This window comes from Tasmannia lanceolata, unplaced genomic scaffold (assembly GCF_043159265.1).
Source record: "Tasmannia lanceolata isolate RefF3 unplaced genomic scaffold, GAP_Taslan_0.1 ptg000007l, whole genome shotgun sequence".
NCBI lineage: Eukaryota > Viridiplantae > Streptophyta > Magnoliopsida > Canellales > Winteraceae > Tasmannia > Tasmannia lanceolata.
Genome location: NW_027518684.1, coordinates 17,304,563 through 17,323,104, shown reverse-complemented (window position 1 = coordinate 17,323,104; position 18,542 = coordinate 17,304,563). Strand labels below are relative to the sequence as shown.

The window sequence follows — 18,542 nt, the reverse complement described above, 5'->3', positions numbered from 1 at the left end:
CACCTCCCAACTGAGACGAGGGGTCAAGACTCAACTGAAGCAGCCTTTTGAATTTGAAGTCAAACTGATAATGTTTTAGTTTTTTTTGTAAAATATTTTGAATTTCATACTAACAAATTACATGTCTTACAGTACTTTTTAAATGTCTTACAACAATTATATCTATGACAAAATAATGGAAAGTGATATATTTGTCCCCCTTCCTTCCCCGACCCACCCCCTCTAGTGTACTTATGACTACTATTTTAGACTACAAGGACTAGCCCAGGGCACTAGCCCGGGGAAGAAAAGGGGGTGAATATATAATTTCCCAAAGTCATTTACTTCTAAAAAAAATTATGTGTTCCAGTCTTTGATACAAGGAGTTGAAACGTTATTGTTATGCAATGAGGCATGGCTGTATCTCATCGGTGGTTCCTTTTGAGAATCATATGTATATTTTTTGTGTTTACATGGGTTTTCGAGTATGTTCTGTGTATTATTTCAAGGGCATTTCATTCCTTGTAAATTTCACTAAGCTAACAAAATGAGAGCCAATTGTGCAACATATCTCAATACATTTTCCCCATTTCTTCTTGTTTCTTTTTGTCTACATCTCTTCTTCATCATAGTGGAGCAACTGTAGATCTAGGATTCTTCAATCCTCTAAATGTCAACTGAACCTCATTTTCAATTTTTCGACATGGCTTTATTTCAGTGTATAGCGAATATTAATTAATTTTTTTGTGCTGTTGGTTGAAGTAAAGTTGTTTTTTCACTGTGTTATTGTGAAAACTACTTTGGGGGTTGTGGTAAATGCTTGGATATTGGAGTTTTTTGAAGCTATCATGCTAAGTAGCTGAGATAGCTTTCCTTTTCAAAGATTTGGTGTTGCTCCAATGATTTTGAAAGCTATCAATTACCCTACATTATTATCGTCATGAAGTTGCTATTGCATTTCATGCTCATTTGTTACTCTTAGTATCAACAGTTTTTTACTTGTATTTAATGAACCACTACTCTTACATTTAGTGTAGATATATTTATTAGGATGGTGCGTATTGCTGTGTATATTAGTGTAATCTGTAGGAGACTGAAATTTGCATTGACCAAATTTAATAATTTTGTCTGCAGGTGAATCTTCGTATCTATATATGAACGGAATTGTACTTAAACTTTCAGATCTAATGATGCAATTGGAGAAAGGCTTGCCTGGCATGAAACATGTAGGTCCTCATTGATAGAATGTTACCTTCGTAAAATCAAACAAAAAAACACAAGAATTCACCTTTTAAGGTATTTTTTTGTTTTAATTGAATTGATTTCATGTCATTTCTTATGAGAGTGACAATATTCAATTACCATAGGCCATAATATTATCATGAACATTAGATACTCATGCTGCTTCGTTGAATTTGAATGAATTTCTTTAAAAAACTCATCGTGTACACTTATTGTTTTGAGCATGGACCTGTGTTGACATGGACACGACTGTGGACATATGTCAACACAGGTTTAGACATGTCCACATGCAGCGAGCCAGAGCTTTTACATTTTATATCATGTTCCTAGCCTTTTTTATGTTACCATAAAAAAATTCTATATTTTGCTTTGCTTGCAGGTGACCAATGAAAAAGTGTATAATTAATTTTCACTTTTTGGTTACTTGCCTAAAAAGTAACAATAGACAGCCATTAGAAAAGTAACAATAGACAGCCATTAGAAAAGTAACAATAGACAGCCTTTTTCATATCTTATGGTTACCAACTCTTTACGAATTCCAAGATCCACACGTGGAAGCATCTTAGCTCTATAGACAAACACGTGACACCATCTCAACAGTTATCTTTCCTATTGTCTTGCAGCTCAAATGATACCAAAAGGGAGCAGGTGGTTGAAAAACCTCTCGGCATGTCATCGTACTCGGTACGAGAAACGATGAGATCTCGTGAGATGGGCTGGTAAAAAAAAGAAACTTCCTTTTTCTGACAACCCTTTTGCGGGATTTGGCTTTTTTCTTTGAGATTTTCATATTATGGAAAATAAGAGAAGATGCAACCAGTAATGAGTGGTGGACCAATGATATCACATGTGTGGACTCACCAAGCGAAGACTTAAATGTAGGGGATTGTGGTCCCCGTTCCTAGCTATATCACCGGTCTAAATTTTGGTGAGTTGCAGTGTCCAACCCTCCGGGGTCCATGTCAACACGTCACTCGTTTCTGTGTCCACGTCCATAAATCATTGAAAAAACTGATTGTGGCTAGAAATTTACTTACTATTTATTAAGATGAAATGTTGTTGAAAGTAACACTTGAACTTGCTATGGTTTTAAATTTCGGCCGAAACATTTCGTTTCTGTCGAAATATTTTGAATTTGGTTGCTGCCGAAATGAAATCCACTTGGATTCGGAAAAATACAAGTTTTTGCCAGAAATTTTGGTCGAAATATGAGAGAGATTCAACTTTTTCAGATAAAAAAAACAAAGACATTTCGACAGAAACCCTAACAAAAATTGACTCCACTCGTAGAAAAGACAAGAACCACGAGATTCCTTTAAGATATTTCTAAAAAAGGACAAAAAATAAAAGAAAAATCAATTGTGAAGAATCTTGCTTGGATTTCAGTCTTGATTTCGTACTGAAATGTTTCTGTCATTTTACCATATTTCGGCTGAAATTTCATAAAAGGGCGGCCCAGTGCATGAGGGCTGAAATTTCGTACCGTAACATTAATGTTTCTGTTCTCTGATGACCAAAATTGAAACCGAAACCGAAATTTAAAAGCTTGGAACTTGCTACCTTTCGGTTTCATACTCATGCTACCTTAGAGAAGGAAGTCATTAAAAAACTGATAGTGGCCGGAAATTTATTGACAAGTTGTTTAAGTGGTATCATGTTGAGAGTAGCACTTTAACTTGTTTGCTTTGCACTTTAATTGTGATGGGAGTAAGTTGGTCAACCTTGTACCCTTCAAAACCGTAAAGTTGGCAAACAACAAACTGTTAAAATGGCCACTGAATAGGTTTATATTGGGCTTGGTGTGATGTCTGGAATGTAAATATCCACATTTCTAGTTTTCTGTCCATGAATTTGCTGATTATTGTGTGTGAAGCTCAATTACCTACTAATACAAAGTAATGGCTAATCGACTACATTATCCTTGTAATTGATAAAAAACTATATTATCCTTGTAGTAAGTCTAATGTTTACTAATACCTGATACAATTACCGATATGGAATTTCAGAACATGCTAGTCTCTATACATTTATGCACTTTAATTTTGTATTAATGGTATATTTGCAGTCATAGTGCCTTGTGTTCACATTGAAGATACCTTCTATAGTATACCTTTTATACTTCACAACTCTATACTCTAATTTTGTCACGAAGTTGTTCACCAAGAACTTTCCACTGTTCATACTTTATTATTTATACCCTCTTTCCTTTATGCTTAATATTTTAAACAACTTGTAGAAAACTCACAAAATTATAGAGGTACCTCAAATAATGTATTTTACCCTTTTCAACAGGTCTGAAAGGAGGCACAAAAACCCTTTTTGAAAAATGGCTTGCTATGATTTTTTCCCATTGGCATTTTATTTTCCAATCGGCTTGATTTTCTTCAAGGGCCTGGGAAAATCGTTGTCGCAGTAATTGTGACAGATTGCTGAAAACTTACATTAATATCCTTTCTCCTATATTTTTAAAAGAACTTCAGTTTTGCTTCTTTTTTTTTCCTTATTTCGTAGGTAAGCTGGGATTGAACCTCCGACCTTTTGGTTGAGGAACAAAGCCTTTTACCAATGATCTATAGGCTCAACCTCAACTTCAGTTTTGCTAGTTATTAAATATAAGAGAGATTCTATAAGCTTTAATTCTCTGTTATTTGACTGAAACAACTATAGAAGTAATGACAGAAGTCTAGGTATAGAAATGTTAGTAAGGCTAGAGTGCCAAAGTATCACCTGAATGGAACAGGGAAATAAAAGATAATGATCAACCATTGTCATGGCCATCACCTACGATCTTCCTTAAGTTACACAACTGTTGATGATGGAGGCGAAAAGTTGAGAGAGAGAGAGAGAGAGAGAGAGAGAGAGAGAGAGAGAGAGAAGTGAGAGTCGTTGATAATGACCTCTCACATAATTTGATGTATATATATGATTAGGGTTACACAAGATAATAAAGATTAAATTACCCTTCACTATCACCTACCATCTTCCTCAAGTTACACTACTATTCAATTGTTCACCAAAACTACCAATATAATGAAGGGAAAAAATGAAGACTTGAGAGAACAATGGAACATGCTAAGAAGACTTGAATAAAACAATGAAGCATGCCAAGATGCTAAAAGATTGGGGTAGAAGAGAAGTTGTAGATCTCCTTTCTAGGGCCAAAATATAAAGACCCATATGTTATTTTGACATTAGCTCAATATGAACATGATGCAAAAAAGAAGACAAACTATCTTCCCTTTCGTTCACGTGGTTGGAAGTTCCCGAATATATTATTGAGGATGGAGATGACAAAGATATTTGGTGAGGAGTAGCGGAACCTATCTTTCCCATGGTGGGTTCAGAGTTAGGTGAAGCTTGTAAAATTACAATCTCCAAATCAGCAATCTGTTGGTTTAGATCATCGATCACTTGATAATCTACTGGTGATCAAGTAGCTAAATGAAATATCCGTGATCTGGTCAATTGAAGCTTCTGTAGGTTAAGCCTCTAAAAACAGAAATCAACAAATCAACAAATTATTGGTGTAACCATTCAAAAAAAAAAATGTTGGTGTAGATCATCAATCGCTTGATGATCCATCGGTGATCAACTTGCTAAACAAAATATTTTTTATTAGGTGGATTGCAACTTCTGTGGTAATTCTAGAATCCAGAACACATCTTCATCCATTGTCCTTGGGTGACTCGGGCCTGGAGCTATCATTTTAGTCTGTTCAATTCAATTCCCACAGTGTACGACTTGCAACCTATCAGATCATTCTAGTCTCGGTGGTGTAAATTTAAAGATAGCAAGAGGTTGACATTCCTTTGGAGACATTTGTTCCCATCCACCCTGTTATTAATTTGAAATGAGTATAATGATCGAGTGTTTAATAACAAAATCAATTGCATTTTCCAAGTCATTAATGATCTGATAGGTTGGACTAAAACTTGTAGAATCCTATTGGACTAAAATTGGACTCCTTTTCACCCAAGACATGAACTTTTAAAAATAAACAATACTAGCACTCTTATTGTTGCAATGTGGGCTATCTTGGTCACCTATGTGACATGGTGTCATGTGATGTCACGTGGACCCTTGTGATCACTTAATAACTTAACTAAAATAACAATGCAATGATTGAATTGCCCTTACGTCTTAAATTTTCATAATAAATGTGAGGCCGATTTAAAATATTAATATTTTAAGGAACTTATGTTGTTTAGGTCGGATGCTTTACTACCCTCTATAACTTAAAAAGACTTAAATTTTGTTATGTGACCTTGCAAACTTTATTTCGGTCTCTGTGAAGGTGGGGGGCAGCTTCTTTTTGTTATGTTGTGGTTCAGTGTGCTTACTTTAATCAGTACTGGATATGTTTTGATTGTTGCCCTTGGAACTATTAAAATATGTTTTTTTTTGTTGTTGTTTTACCTGCAGCTTCAAGAATGCATTGGGTCTGCTGTCATTGCTATGGGACCAGAGAAGTTACTTTCACTGATACCTATATCTCTTAATGCAGAAAAACTCACTTGTTCAAACATTTGGTTGATACCTATCTTGAAGAAATATGTTGTTGGGGCATCACTAGAGTATTTCATGGAGTGTATTGTGCCCCTCGCGGAATCTATTCAAAGAGTTTGCTGTGGAGGTACCCGTGATTCAAATTTAAGGCTATCCGTTTGTCAAATTTCTAATTTTGAAATATTTATTTAATTTTTTCAGTAAAGAAGTCACCGAATCTCAAGGATATGCAGACTAGTGCTCGTAGTCTCTGGGGCTTGTTACCTGCCTTTTGTAACTATCCAACTGATACTTCTAAAAGTTTTGAATCTTTGGCCAAACTTCTAATAGTCGTTCTCAAGGAAGACTCGTATATGCATGAAACCATTGCCTCATCCTTGCAGGTAAATTTCAATTTAAGTAGTGAGTCATGGTTATTCTGGTTCGTTTGCCTTATTTATTGTTAATTTCTTTGTTTTCTGTTCCCGTAGTCTTGTTTTGTGTTGGATATGATGTTGCTTATTCCTATTTCTTATGTTTTGATTTCTCTGTAGGAGCTTGTGAATCAGAACAAAGATATAGTTAGAGCTATTCAGGATGCCAATGAGTGTCCAAATCAGTCCACTGCCGTTGTTTCAAATGATTGTAATACAGTACCTGGAACTGTACCCTCACATTACTCGAACAAAATTGCATCTAGAAACATCAGGGCATTAGCATCAAGTTCTATGGATTTGCTTCATGCTCTTGCTGATGTATTATTTAATTCACCTACTGAGAAGCGTGCTTATTTGAAGGTATTTCTGTCCTTGCCATTTATTTTTCATATCTTGTAGCAAATGGTTGATCATCTCGGAAGTTTCGTTCTCTCTATTTTCTCTAGTATGTGCAAAATTTATCTGATAATCTGAGTTTCGCTCTCTGTTTTAGATACTGTTGGTGGCAAAGATAAAACTTACTATAGCAGAAGGCAAATAGTTTTTCCTATAAAAATGTGTACCTACCATTATATACTTTGTGAACTTTTTGCAAAAAAAAGCATGAGATTTAGGGAATGATTTACTGTCTAGTTTTGGACATTCTGTTCTATCTTTTGTTGATGGGTTGAAATGGATTATAGGGATATGTTGTTTTTACTTCGTCCAACCTTCCACATGGCTCTATGATAATGTTTCATTACCAAAAGATGACATTAAGAATCATGGGCTTTTCTTTGTTTGTTTTTCATTTTGTTTTTTCTCTCAACAGGAGGCAATTGGATGTTTGGCTTCTATCGCAGGTAGTTCAAATGTGAAAAATTTCTTTACCTCGTCATTAGAGAAATTTCAGTCCATCAATAGAATTGCTGAATCTGAGAAATTTGGGAGTCATATCCTCAAATCTGTTAACAAAGAGCAGGATGACGAGGCGAGAAAAAAGGACCCAAAAGAAGCACAAAGGTAGTTATCATGTTCTTTATCTATATTTGTCATCTTGATCACTCTTATCTTTTCACGAAGTCCAATTTTATTTTCATTCTTACTTGTTTGGGATGTATGAACTCACATTGCTTCTATGATGGCTGCGTAGTTTGCATGGACCTGTTTAATTTTATAAATTTTACTTATGAAATGATTGTATTTTCTAAATTATTTGGATAGTTCTTTGGATATTGGCATCCAATTCTAAAATTGAAGTTCCATTTCAAAAAAAAAAATTCTAAAATTGTAGTTATGCCATTGGCTCTCCACAAAAAGAAGAATTTATGTTCCATCTAGATAATTTTATTGGTGTTTTGTGCATCGTTTTTGTTAAAGTATAAAAGATAAATAACGCCTTTCTCCAACAGCTTAAGCTTTTGGAGAAGTTGGTAAGTTAACATGGTATCAGAGCCAAATGTCTCAAGTTCAAACCTCCCGGATAGCAAAAAATCCACATGCGATGGTCGGCCCAAAGTGGGACCACATGTGCCACATGTTTGCCAAGTTGGCCACACGTGTGGGGGAGTGTTAAAGTATAAAAGATAAATAACACCTTTCTCCAGCAGCTTAAGCTTTTGGAGAAGTTGGTAAGTTACCAGTTTTAAATTTCCAACGAAACCGATATGAAACGACCGATATGTTTACATTTCCATTCCCATTGAAACGATACCGAAATCAAAATCATAAGTTCATTAGTGGTATATTATATCAGTATCCGTTACATAGTTATATTTATATGAATTGAATATGAAACGTGGTGTATGTATTTAGATGAATTACATGTGAAATGTGGTTGCTTTGAATTATCAGAGTATGGATTCTAAGCCTAGTTGGTCAATCATCAATCAATGTGAGAACTATCCAAGTTTCCAATCAGAGTACTCGTCCACATGGCCATGTTTTCCTATCAGACACCTTGCCCTTGAGCGGCCTTGGGGTACCTGAGAGTGCTATATATGAGATTACATTTTTGTGGACATGCATAAATTGGCTGTTAACAATCACGAAATATGCATTATTAGGTCTTTCAAATTTCAAGGGCATGTAAATATTGCAAATAGAGATCTAGGACAAAGATATTCTTATTGCTTGAATTGCACAAAATCCTTACAAAAATGGCACAGCCTAATGACTTAGTAAACGCATCAGTCAGCTGTTCATTTGAGCGAACATACAAATTACAAATCAGTCATGCCGTCACATCCTTGGTGAAGTGAAAACCCACTTCTATTTGTTTCATCCTTTTGTGAGAAGTGGCAACCCACTTCTCTATGTTTCGTCCTCTTGTGAAACATTGGATTATGACTTATCTAAATGGCTGCATTGGTGAGTAGGTCAACATGAACCTCAATTCTATCAATAAAGTGTGAAGCCGCATCAGGTGACATGTTGCACAAGCTTTAGCCTTGTTCTCAGCCCTCATCTCCTGATCTAGCCACAACCTGTGTTGCATGAATTCGGATTCGCGTGTCGGGATCTGACATGGATTCGAGGTCACAAACCATAGTGGGGGCCACATTTTTGGGGGGATCCAAAGCATTTATTTGGAAGGCCCTTCCCATGGATAGGGTGTGTACCAAAAATCAGCTCTTAAGGATCATCATAACCCTGCCATTTGTGGAGGGAAAAAATGGGCAGAAACAGTGTCTGCCTACTTTCCCCTCCAACTTTGATTGGGTTAGGATGATCCTATAGTGCTGATTTTTGGTACACACCCTATCCATGGAAGGGCCTTCCAAATGAATGCTTTGGATCCCCCAAAAAATGTGGCCCCCACTATGGTTTGTGAGCCATGCACAAATAGCTTATCTGTGCAGCTGCACATACTTCATTTCCTCTCTCTCTCTCTCTCTCTATCTCTCTTTATATATATATATATATATATATATATATATATATATATATATATATATATATATATATTTGTGTGTATATGTATACACACGCCGAAATGGATGAAAAAATCGTTTCGGTCCGGAATCCGGAACAGAACGGCCAAATATGCCATTCCAGCCAGAATTCCGGCGGAATCCGGACGAAATGTGCACAATTCCCTGTTTCGTCCGGAATTCCCCATTTTTTGTGTTTTTCATTTATTCTTGTTTCCTCTTCTTATTCTCCTCTTTTCTGCTTTCTTCTTCTTAGTATTTCCATGTAAAGTCATTTAAGTAAATGTCATTACTTAAGACATACATGTAAATAAGGGAATACCCCCATTTGGATCTATTAAAAATAGTTTCAAGACCCAAATCTAAAAGGATAATAAGTCAACTTTCTAATTCTAGTACAAAATTAAAAAAAGAAAAGAAAAACAGCTCGGATTAAAATCTTAACTTCCCAACGATGGGGTATTTTTCCAATTTTAAAAATTCATAAATTCTATCATGTTCAAACATTTTTAAATTGCAAAAGTCCGGTTAAAAATTCTCATAATTTGGTCTCTAAAATTTTTTCATCTTGTTAGGCACTCGTCAACACACTGGTCAACACAGACATTTCATCTGATAATAATTTTCCTTTGAGTAAATGTTGGATCTTTTACATATTTGGTTCATTTAATTATTTCTTATATCTTTTTTTCAATTTTTATTTTTTTTTGGATTTTTCTCATATTTTTAACTATTAAAAAAATTTTCCCTCGTCGTAGCGGAACGAAATTTTTTGAACGAAATGGACGAAATACCGAAACATTCTATTCCGGTTGCCAAAACGAAACCGCGAATGAAATGGAATTGATAACTTAGATACATACATTACAGATTCATAAAAAAATTGAAGGTGGAGGGTCGAGGCGTTAAGATTTTTTATTAAGAGAGGACGTGATGTTCTTTTATGAAAAAAGTTTAGAAGAAAACATGTTTAAAGGAAAAATATACTGGATTCACATTTAAAAAAAGACAACGTCGTCTCGGATTCGCCCGAAAAAACATGATTCGTGCATGACACGACTACAACGAGGATCCGAAACGCTTGTTGACATGAATTCGGCATAGGGGGCAAAGAATTCATGCAATACAGGCCACAACTATTATTTCTTAATCTTCCACACCACCAAATTGCCTCCAACAAATGTAGAATAGCTTACCTGATCTAGCCACAACTATTATTTCCTAAGCTTCCACATCAACCAAGAGGATATCCTGATCAAGCAGCACCACTAAACACATATTGTAGTATAGAATGCATAATTGCATATTGTAGTACCCTGACCAATCAGCATCATATGGGTGTCAGATAAATCAAATTTTCCTTTAAAATGGTACATCTTGTAGTATATAGTTCCGATAGAGCATTATAGAAATCAAAATAAGCTAAAATTGATTCCAATTTCACTGATTTGTGAATACGCAAGTTCGAAGTAGATTATATTAGAACTTTTGTTGTTTGCAGGTGTTTGATAATGGAGCTTGCTTGCACTCTTATAGAAGGGTCCGATGAAGAGGGGATTAATATAATATTTGACTATATTAGGCCCTCTTTGCAGGTATTTTGCGAATTATAAGGCTTCCCTGTGTTCTAGCCCCTTTGAGTTACTATTAATAATTATCATTGTTCCCTGCGATTCACTTGATCTAAAACCATTTCTCTGCTTCGATCTCTAGGCTGACGATGGCGTTGGTCAATTTGAAGCTTACTCTACTCTGAGCAGAATTTTCATGGTCTGTGTAGGCATCCTGTGAACTCCTTTCTATATACTGATTGTAATCTGTGTATAAGATTTAACTCTCTAATATTGTATTGTCGTACTATGCAGGTGCATGCTTGGTTTTATTCTACTCGGTTTGATGAGTTAATTCATCTGTTGCTTGGTCAGAAGTCATCTTGTGATATCATGTCTCTAAGAAGCCGCTTAACATGTTTCCACTTTTTATTGATCCATTTGTTAAAGGTAAGAATGTGTTGATGTTAAGGTTGTCTTTTTGAGCTACTAAATTGGTTATTGATCCATTTGTTAAAGGTAAGAAGCAAATGATGAACATAGTTTTTAGAGCTACCTACTAAATTGGTTAGGAAATCAAGGTTGTCTTTTTGATAACTGAGTTTGGAAAATAATTTCATCTTTCTCCTTAACTGCCTTTTGGGTCATCTACACTTTAACAAGGGAAACAGACAACTAAGCTCTTTATTACAATACAACTTGAAATAAAGAAATGAAGGCAATCAAATTGGTCCTTTATAGAGCTCTAACAGATCCAGATTCACAAAGCTATGTTTGCTGTTAACGTAAGATAATGATTTCTGCTTTAGTGGCCCTAGTTATTTATAAACAATCAACTGATTCTGCGAATAGTGGGGTTTGGAATGATCATGTAGTTGCCTTGAGCTCCTGTAGTTGCCTTGAGCTCCTATATCTTTCTCATGGGAAGCTTGATCTGTGTAAGCTTATGCGATGACCTATGCCACAAATATCTCTGATATTTTCAAAATATCGCATTTTTATCGCGACATTTTGATAAAATGGCAAAATCCCGAAATAATCCCGAGATTTTAAAAATATAGTAATATTTTCATTTTTTTCATAAAATATTGCAATAATATCACGATATTATCCCGATATTTTTATAATATTTTTATTTTATATTTAATCTTAAATTTATATATTTATATATTTCTTAAATAAATTTATTTTTATCGTTTTCCCCGATATAAACCTGAAAAAAATAAATAAATTTAATATATCCCGAGATTTTCCCTTCCCGAGAAATTCCTGAGAACGATATTTGTGACATAGTGACATAGGCGATGACAGCCATTGCACAGAAATTGGATTTGCTTGCATATAGATGTAGATGGCAGCTTCTTTCATTTCCATGATGCAGTGATGTTTTCCATAAAATATGTAATGCAATTACTATATTTTCTATTGTTTTGTAATCCAGGCGTCTGCATCAGTGTAGGTAACTATCTACCTTTCGGTTTCTCTTTCTCTGAGATGCAAAGAAGCTCCCTGTCTGTTGCTGCACATGTGTCCCATCTCTTCTCATTTCTAGGAATAGGTTTTTGAGTAGCACCTGACAGATTCTCAAGGCTCCTTTAGGACAAAGTTTCACAGAGAAATTTATCCTTCCAGTACTTGCCAGCCATATTTTTTCATGTAATGCCCACTACAAGAGATTGTTTACTCTATACTGGAAATCCTGTTTTGTTCTGTATTCTCTGGGATTATTGCTTAGTTACACTTTACAATGGTATCTACTTACTGGCCTTCATAGCAGTTAGAAACACACATAAATTTGTCAGTGTCCCTAATTTCCCCCCAAGACACTGAACACCATCAGTTCCAGATAGTACCATAAAACTTTTCTGATTTCCAAAGTCAATGAAAGGCTTTAGTGGTCTTCCTAAACAGGGATCTGGTGGGTAGTAGAAATGTATTATTTTCCCATGTTACTTTCGTGGTTACGTGCAATAGGCCATTCCTAGGTTGCTTTGATGAGTCCAAAAACTATCAACTTGAGGTTGGGTTTTGAAGTAGATGCCTTTAGACCTTTCAGCATAGCTCTTTAATCTTTGATTTATGTCTCTAATGTTTTTTCATTCATCAACAGCAGTTGCTGTGTACTACCAGAAATGTTCTCGTTAGCTTTCCGTTTCAACACTTGCATTGTAACTCTTAAATAGTTTTGGGTAGAGTATAAATGTTTGTAATAACCACCTTTGCATCATTGATCGTGCTATGATCATTGTTGGATAGGACTTCTATTTTTTCTCACCATTACTTTTGAATGATTTGTGCAGAGTGACTCGGGGAACGTGAATGCAGCTTTTCTGATTCTCAACGAGTTCATATCCACATTAAAGGATGTAAGAGTTTGTTGGAAAAGTTCAAAAAATTGCGTTATCTCTTTTGATTTTCCAATATTTGTTATCTCTGAATCAAAATCTCTCTTTCTTTCTCTCTATGTGTCTCTCTATATATATATATATATATATATATATCTGTTTGTGTGCGTGTTTGTTTATTAGGGATTTCAGACTCAACCCTAATAGTTTAAAACAGGTAGTTGAATTTCATATGTTATGGGATTGGGGAATTTGTGGAAAAGATTTTGGGTATTTGTTCAATGATGTTGGGTGTGTTTTGGTATTTTATATGCTGAGGTTGAACTAGTGGAATATTCTAGCAGATTTGAACGATGAGAGTTGAGCAGAATAACTGAGTGACTGAAGCTTTTGTTAGTGTTCAAATAATTCTTTGTTTCATTATGTTTTTCTGTATCTGAATGAGTTTTTCTTATGAGTATTTCAAATAGATGCATAATTGTTTGGATCTGAGTGGATCTAGTCATACTGTTCCGTAATTGTATTATTCTCTTCACCTAACTGTTTGGATCTGAGTGGATCCAGTCATACTGTTCTGTAATCAACTACAAATCTTCTGATTTTGATTTTGTTTACTTGATCTTAACCTAATATCATGGATTTGCATAATTTCTAATAATTTTTGAGCAGTTCTTTTTGGTAATTTATTTGTCCATTTTCATTCTTAATCAGATTTTAGTCATAAATCAGTTTTTTAATATGCAAACAAGTTTCATTAGAAAGAAAGAGTATATACACAATGGCTAAACTAGGTAGTGAAAAGCAAGCAAAGCCACCCTCCAAATCGGGCATCCCATCCCACAGCCTTAATTCAGCACATACAACTCCATAATTGCCCAAAAAGTCTGCCATGGAATTTCCTTCTCGTTGAATACGGAGAAGAAAATCTCAGACCACACGGGCATATGCTCTTTCATTTCTCTAAAATATCTTCTCAACCACGAAGAATGTGAAGTATATTGTTTGAGCCACGTTATTGTGTTAAGAGAGTCGCTTTCAATCCATACTTTTATGGTTAGCGAACCCGTCCTTGTACTTTATTCCCTACCAAGCTGCCACTCATTCTATCCCCTTCAATCTATACAATACTTTGGCAAATTCATCCAGAAAAAAAAATCATCTTCCAAGTTGATTTCTGGTTGGTAAGTTTTCCGTTTGTAGCTAGCTACAAGAAACTTAGGGATGATATTGGATCCCAAATCAATGAATAGAACAGTGATAGATTCCACTGTACTCTACAAGCTTTAAGACTGAGGCATGCTTGGCATTGAAGAAATATGTTCCAGATTTTGGCTCTGTTGGCTACATTGTGGTGGAGAATTTTTCTAATCTGAGGATTCTCTGGGCAAACATAGTTACAAATAAATACCAAATAAGTGGTAAAGAATTTGGAGGGAAGCAAGAATTTTCATCTTCTAGGAAAGGAATAAGATATAATACTGAAGGTGGGTCTAGAATTACTTTTTTATTTGATAGTGGTGTTGGGACATTCTTTTTTCTAGTTGTTTTTCCTATCATTTTTAGAAGGCTTTAAATGCTAAGGCACTTATTTTGGATTGTTATGATAGTTGTGGTCCTATTGTGGTTTGTCTCCAAAGCTTAGAGAGCGTCTTTGCCCGTGGGCCTTGGAAGCATTCGTTATTTTACAAGAAAAACCTTAAGGATGTAGCGTCCTGAGTTAGTTTCGTGGGTGGGACACTGTGGTTCTTTTGTGCAAGGTGGACTTTTATGCGCAAGTGGAGAGGAAGTTCTCGTTTTTTTTTTTTTTTGGAAAATTGCAGTAGATTTAGACATGAAATGTAAACAGGAAAAAAGTAACAGGAAGCTTATGAGAAGCAACCAGTGTCGCAAGGCCTGTTTTATAAAGGAAGTTCTCCTTTACATTTTGGAAAATTGATGATTAAAAGAAGTGGAACCACACCATTCAAAAAAAAAAGAAAAAAAGAAAGAAAGAAGTGGAACCACCATTAGGGCCCTTGTAGGCAAGTTAAGGGGGTTTTCATTCACGTTTTGAAACTCCCTCTCCCTTAAATTTTGCCTTTGGTTTAGATGTGGCCCATGTTTAATAACTTTGGGCTTCGTTAGGTTTTGTTTTTTTTCTTGAAAAAAACACCCTTGCTTTGGGTTTGGGAAGTAGCTTTGTGTTTTTCTTCGTCGTGGAGCTTTGGATCTAGCTAGTGTAGCTGATTTATTTGAGGGCAGCTGTGAGTTTCTTTCCGGATCTACGACTTGGTGCAATGTGCAACATATCGTCTTCCCCCTGAGTAGTGTGTGGAGGTGGATTTATTATTTTCTTGGTTGACGTCTCAACCATGGTTTTAAATTTCGACTGAAATCCGAAATTTCAGGTTTTGGTCGGGACCGACACCAAAACGTTCCGAAACCGAAATAGGGGAAATCTACAAAATTTCGGTCTAAATTTCGGTCGGAATTTTGGAAATTTCGGCGAAATTAATTATAAAATAATATTTTTTATTCCTTCACCAAATTTCAACCGAAATTACTGAAATTTCGGCTAACAAAAATGACATTTCGAGAGCTTCTACCAAATTTCAGCCGAAATTTTGTGATTTCGGCTAAAATTTTGGTTTCAGTGAGGACCGAAATTTCGCCCGAAACCAAAATTTAAAACCTTGGTCTCAACATAGGTGAGATCCTTGACGCCCCGGGGCATATTCTTGGTTGGCGGTTGGCATCCCTGTGTTGGTGGGATCCCATTGTCATCGTTTGGGACGGTTGACATTGGTTTCCTTCATTTCCGTCATTAGTTTGGAAATGTTCATGGATTTTCCCATTATCCTGGATATTTTCTCCAGTCTAAATGAGAAAGCAATGCAAAGGAATTGCTATGACTGTAGTTTCAACAAGAGAGAATGGCGACAAGGGGATTGGCAGTGGGAAACTAGGATTGGATCTGTTGCAAGTGATGCGGGACCGCCAGTAGAAAATATAAAACAAAAACCACGATGACTAGCTGTTATGCAGGAAAGAAGACACTACAGATCAGCTAGATGTTGATTGACAAGTGTAGGGATGGAGAAGCTGCTGTCAGCTGCACAAGGGTGAAGATCTTATGGCCGTCCAGCGAGGGAAGGAGGGAGAATGGTGGAGAAGGGAAAGGGGACTGTTGGCTGCTGTAACAGTCAGGGACTGCTGCTGACAGCAAGAGAGAGAGAGAGAGAGAGAGAGAGAGAGAGAGAGAGAGAGAGAGAGAGAGAGAGAGAGAGGCGGCTGCTCTTGGCGGCTGCAGGGGGAGAAGCCCAAATCTAAAAGTCCTCTAGGCTTCCTCCTTTGGGTATATAGGACTGAGGGGTCTTTTGCTAACGTTCATATTTACTATTTTTAGTAATTCCGTACATACTAAAATAGTAAGTCTGTCATTACTAAAAATAATATGTCCAGCTTTACTGAAGATAGTAAGTTTGTGTTTACTAAAAATAGTAAGTCTTAATTTTCCTTCTTGTCACTTAAGTGATAGTGATGTATGGGCCCTAGGTGATGTGGACAGCCCCCACATCTAGGACAAAAAAATGTCCATAAAAATGGAAATACGTCCTAGCTAAAACAGAAATAAAACTCATCTAGAATGTCTCATGCAACATAAAGAATAATATGACTCTCAAAGAATATTATGACTCTCAGGTGGGTTGGATCACATCATCTCTTTATCTTGCACTTATCTTTACCGATGGCATATCATCAAGACTGAAATTGTTGATAGCCGAATTGTTAGTGTGTTTCATCACAACAGTTTGTAAGGGATATTTGTTACGATGTGATTTTGTGGTAGGTTAATTTTGTCACATACTCTATTGATAAGGCTAGTTTCATCATTACACTAAGTTTTAGGGATGTTTTTCCTTTTAAATGTTGTTACAACAGCCCAATTCGAATAATCCGCTGTATTGTTTCGATTCCACAAAGTTCTCTACTTTGAATATTTCATGAAGTCTAAATTATACAAAATGCCATTCTTATTATCTTATAATTCTCAGTTTAATGATATCAAAACAAAGTGGGTTGATTATCAAATAGTTTTGTAGTTTTTGTGCTAGATTGAGCCTAAGCTCTGTTTCAGTTCCTACATTTTCAGGGACTCTGGTTAAATTTGTTCCAGTTGTTTGTACCATTCTTCGTTATGGAATGCTAGATTTTCCTGGCAGTTTGTTTTGGTTAGTCTTAGGATTGGCATTGCTTAGAATGGTTCCTGTCATTATTTATGATTTATTGTTATTGTGAAATGGTCCTCAGAATTCTACAAGAAATTCTCAAAAGATTCTGTCAAGTTTGAGTTCTGTAACACCATGGAAAGTGATTTGATAACTTGAATTATCCCTTTGAAAGTTATACCCATAGTCAAATATATATATATAAGTAAACAGTTCCTGAGGTGGCGCTAGCACTAGCTTATATGAGGTGGCGCTCACAAAACATAGGGGGGCCACTTTGTTTGGATGATCCAAAGCATTCATTTGATAGGCCATCACATAGATAGGGTGCCCACAAAAAATCAGGTCCATAGGATCATCCTAACCCTTCCCTTTGTGGAGGTTTAGTTTTATGGAGGTTTATACCCATCCATTTTAACCTCCACAAATGGAAGGGTTAGGATGATCCTATGAAGTTGATTTTTTGTGGGCACCCTATCTATGTGAGGGCCCTATCAAATGACTGCTTGGGATCATCCAAACAAAGTGGCCCCCCTATGTTTTGTGAGCGCCACCTCATATAAGGTAGCGCTAGCGCCACCTCAGGAACCCTTCTCTCTCTCTCTCTCTCTCTCTCTCTCTCTCTATATATATATATATATATATATATATATATATATATATATATATATATATATATATATATATATATATATATATATATTGCGGCATGTTGCACTTTTATGAAAAAACAGCAAAATAACAAAATTCTCCTTAGATTCTGAAAAATCATCAACATATCTTCATAATTTTTTTTATTACTCTGAAAGTATCAGGAGAATATCACGATAAATTCACAATATTATTTGTTGTCCTACTTTTTTTTCTTAAATTTTATGCTTTTATATATTTTACATATTTTATTTTTTTCAGATTTTTTCCTATATAAACCTGAAATTAATAAAAAAAATTAAAATATCCTAAGCTACACCCTTCCCGGGATATTTCTGAGACAAATATTTGTGACTAAGGTTATACTTGATAGATCAAGTTGAACCCATACACATTCAAGTGTCTGGCTTTCCATGCATTTTGATGTTGTCTTTGAATGTCAAGTGTTCATTTGACTTGTAGCATGTGTCTTCTTTTTCTGAGCTTTTTATTTCATGATTAGAAATTAGAAATTATTATTTTACCAATAGGAGTTCTTTGTATTTTTATGCAGTCCAGGAAAGAGGCTAGGAGAGATGCTTATGATATACTACTCATGGTGAGTTGCAGCTTGAAGACTTCGGCCAATACAGATGCACCTCTTCAACGATTATTTGATATGGTAACTATTTCTCTACTCTTTCCATTTCTAATTTTGTATATGTGATATGTTGTAATCTTCTCTTATTCAATA

General features: G+C 35.6%; 1 protein-coding gene across 2 annotated transcripts in view; it reads left to right on the top strand.

Annotated features, from left to right (window-relative positions):
• LOC143882137 (ARM repeat superfamily protein) overlaps nt 1–18,542 on the top strand; it is a 38,568-nt gene that overhangs the window by 13,971 nt on the left and 6,055 nt on the right. For both annotated transcript variants that reach the window (XR_013252117.1, XM_077385573.1), the window contains exons 4-13: nt 1,114–1,205; nt 5,644–5,854; nt 5,929–6,110; nt 6,261–6,503; nt 6,955–7,145; nt 10,557–10,650; nt 10,769–10,825; nt 10,921–11,055; nt 12,906–12,971; nt 18,363–18,470. Coding sequence is in view for 1 of the 2 variants with exons in the window: in XM_077385573.1 (XP_077241688.1) it covers nt 1,114–1,205; nt 5,644–5,854; nt 5,929–6,110; nt 6,261–6,503; nt 6,955–7,145; nt 10,557–10,650; nt 10,769–10,825; nt 10,921–11,055; nt 12,906–12,971; nt 18,363–18,470 (1,379 nt within the window). In the remaining variant the exon portion in view is untranslated. The remainder of the gene's footprint in view (nt 1–1,113; nt 1,206–5,643; nt 5,855–5,928; nt 6,111–6,260; nt 6,504–6,954; nt 7,146–10,556; nt 10,651–10,768; nt 10,826–10,920; nt 11,056–12,905; nt 12,972–18,362; nt 18,471–18,542) is intronic.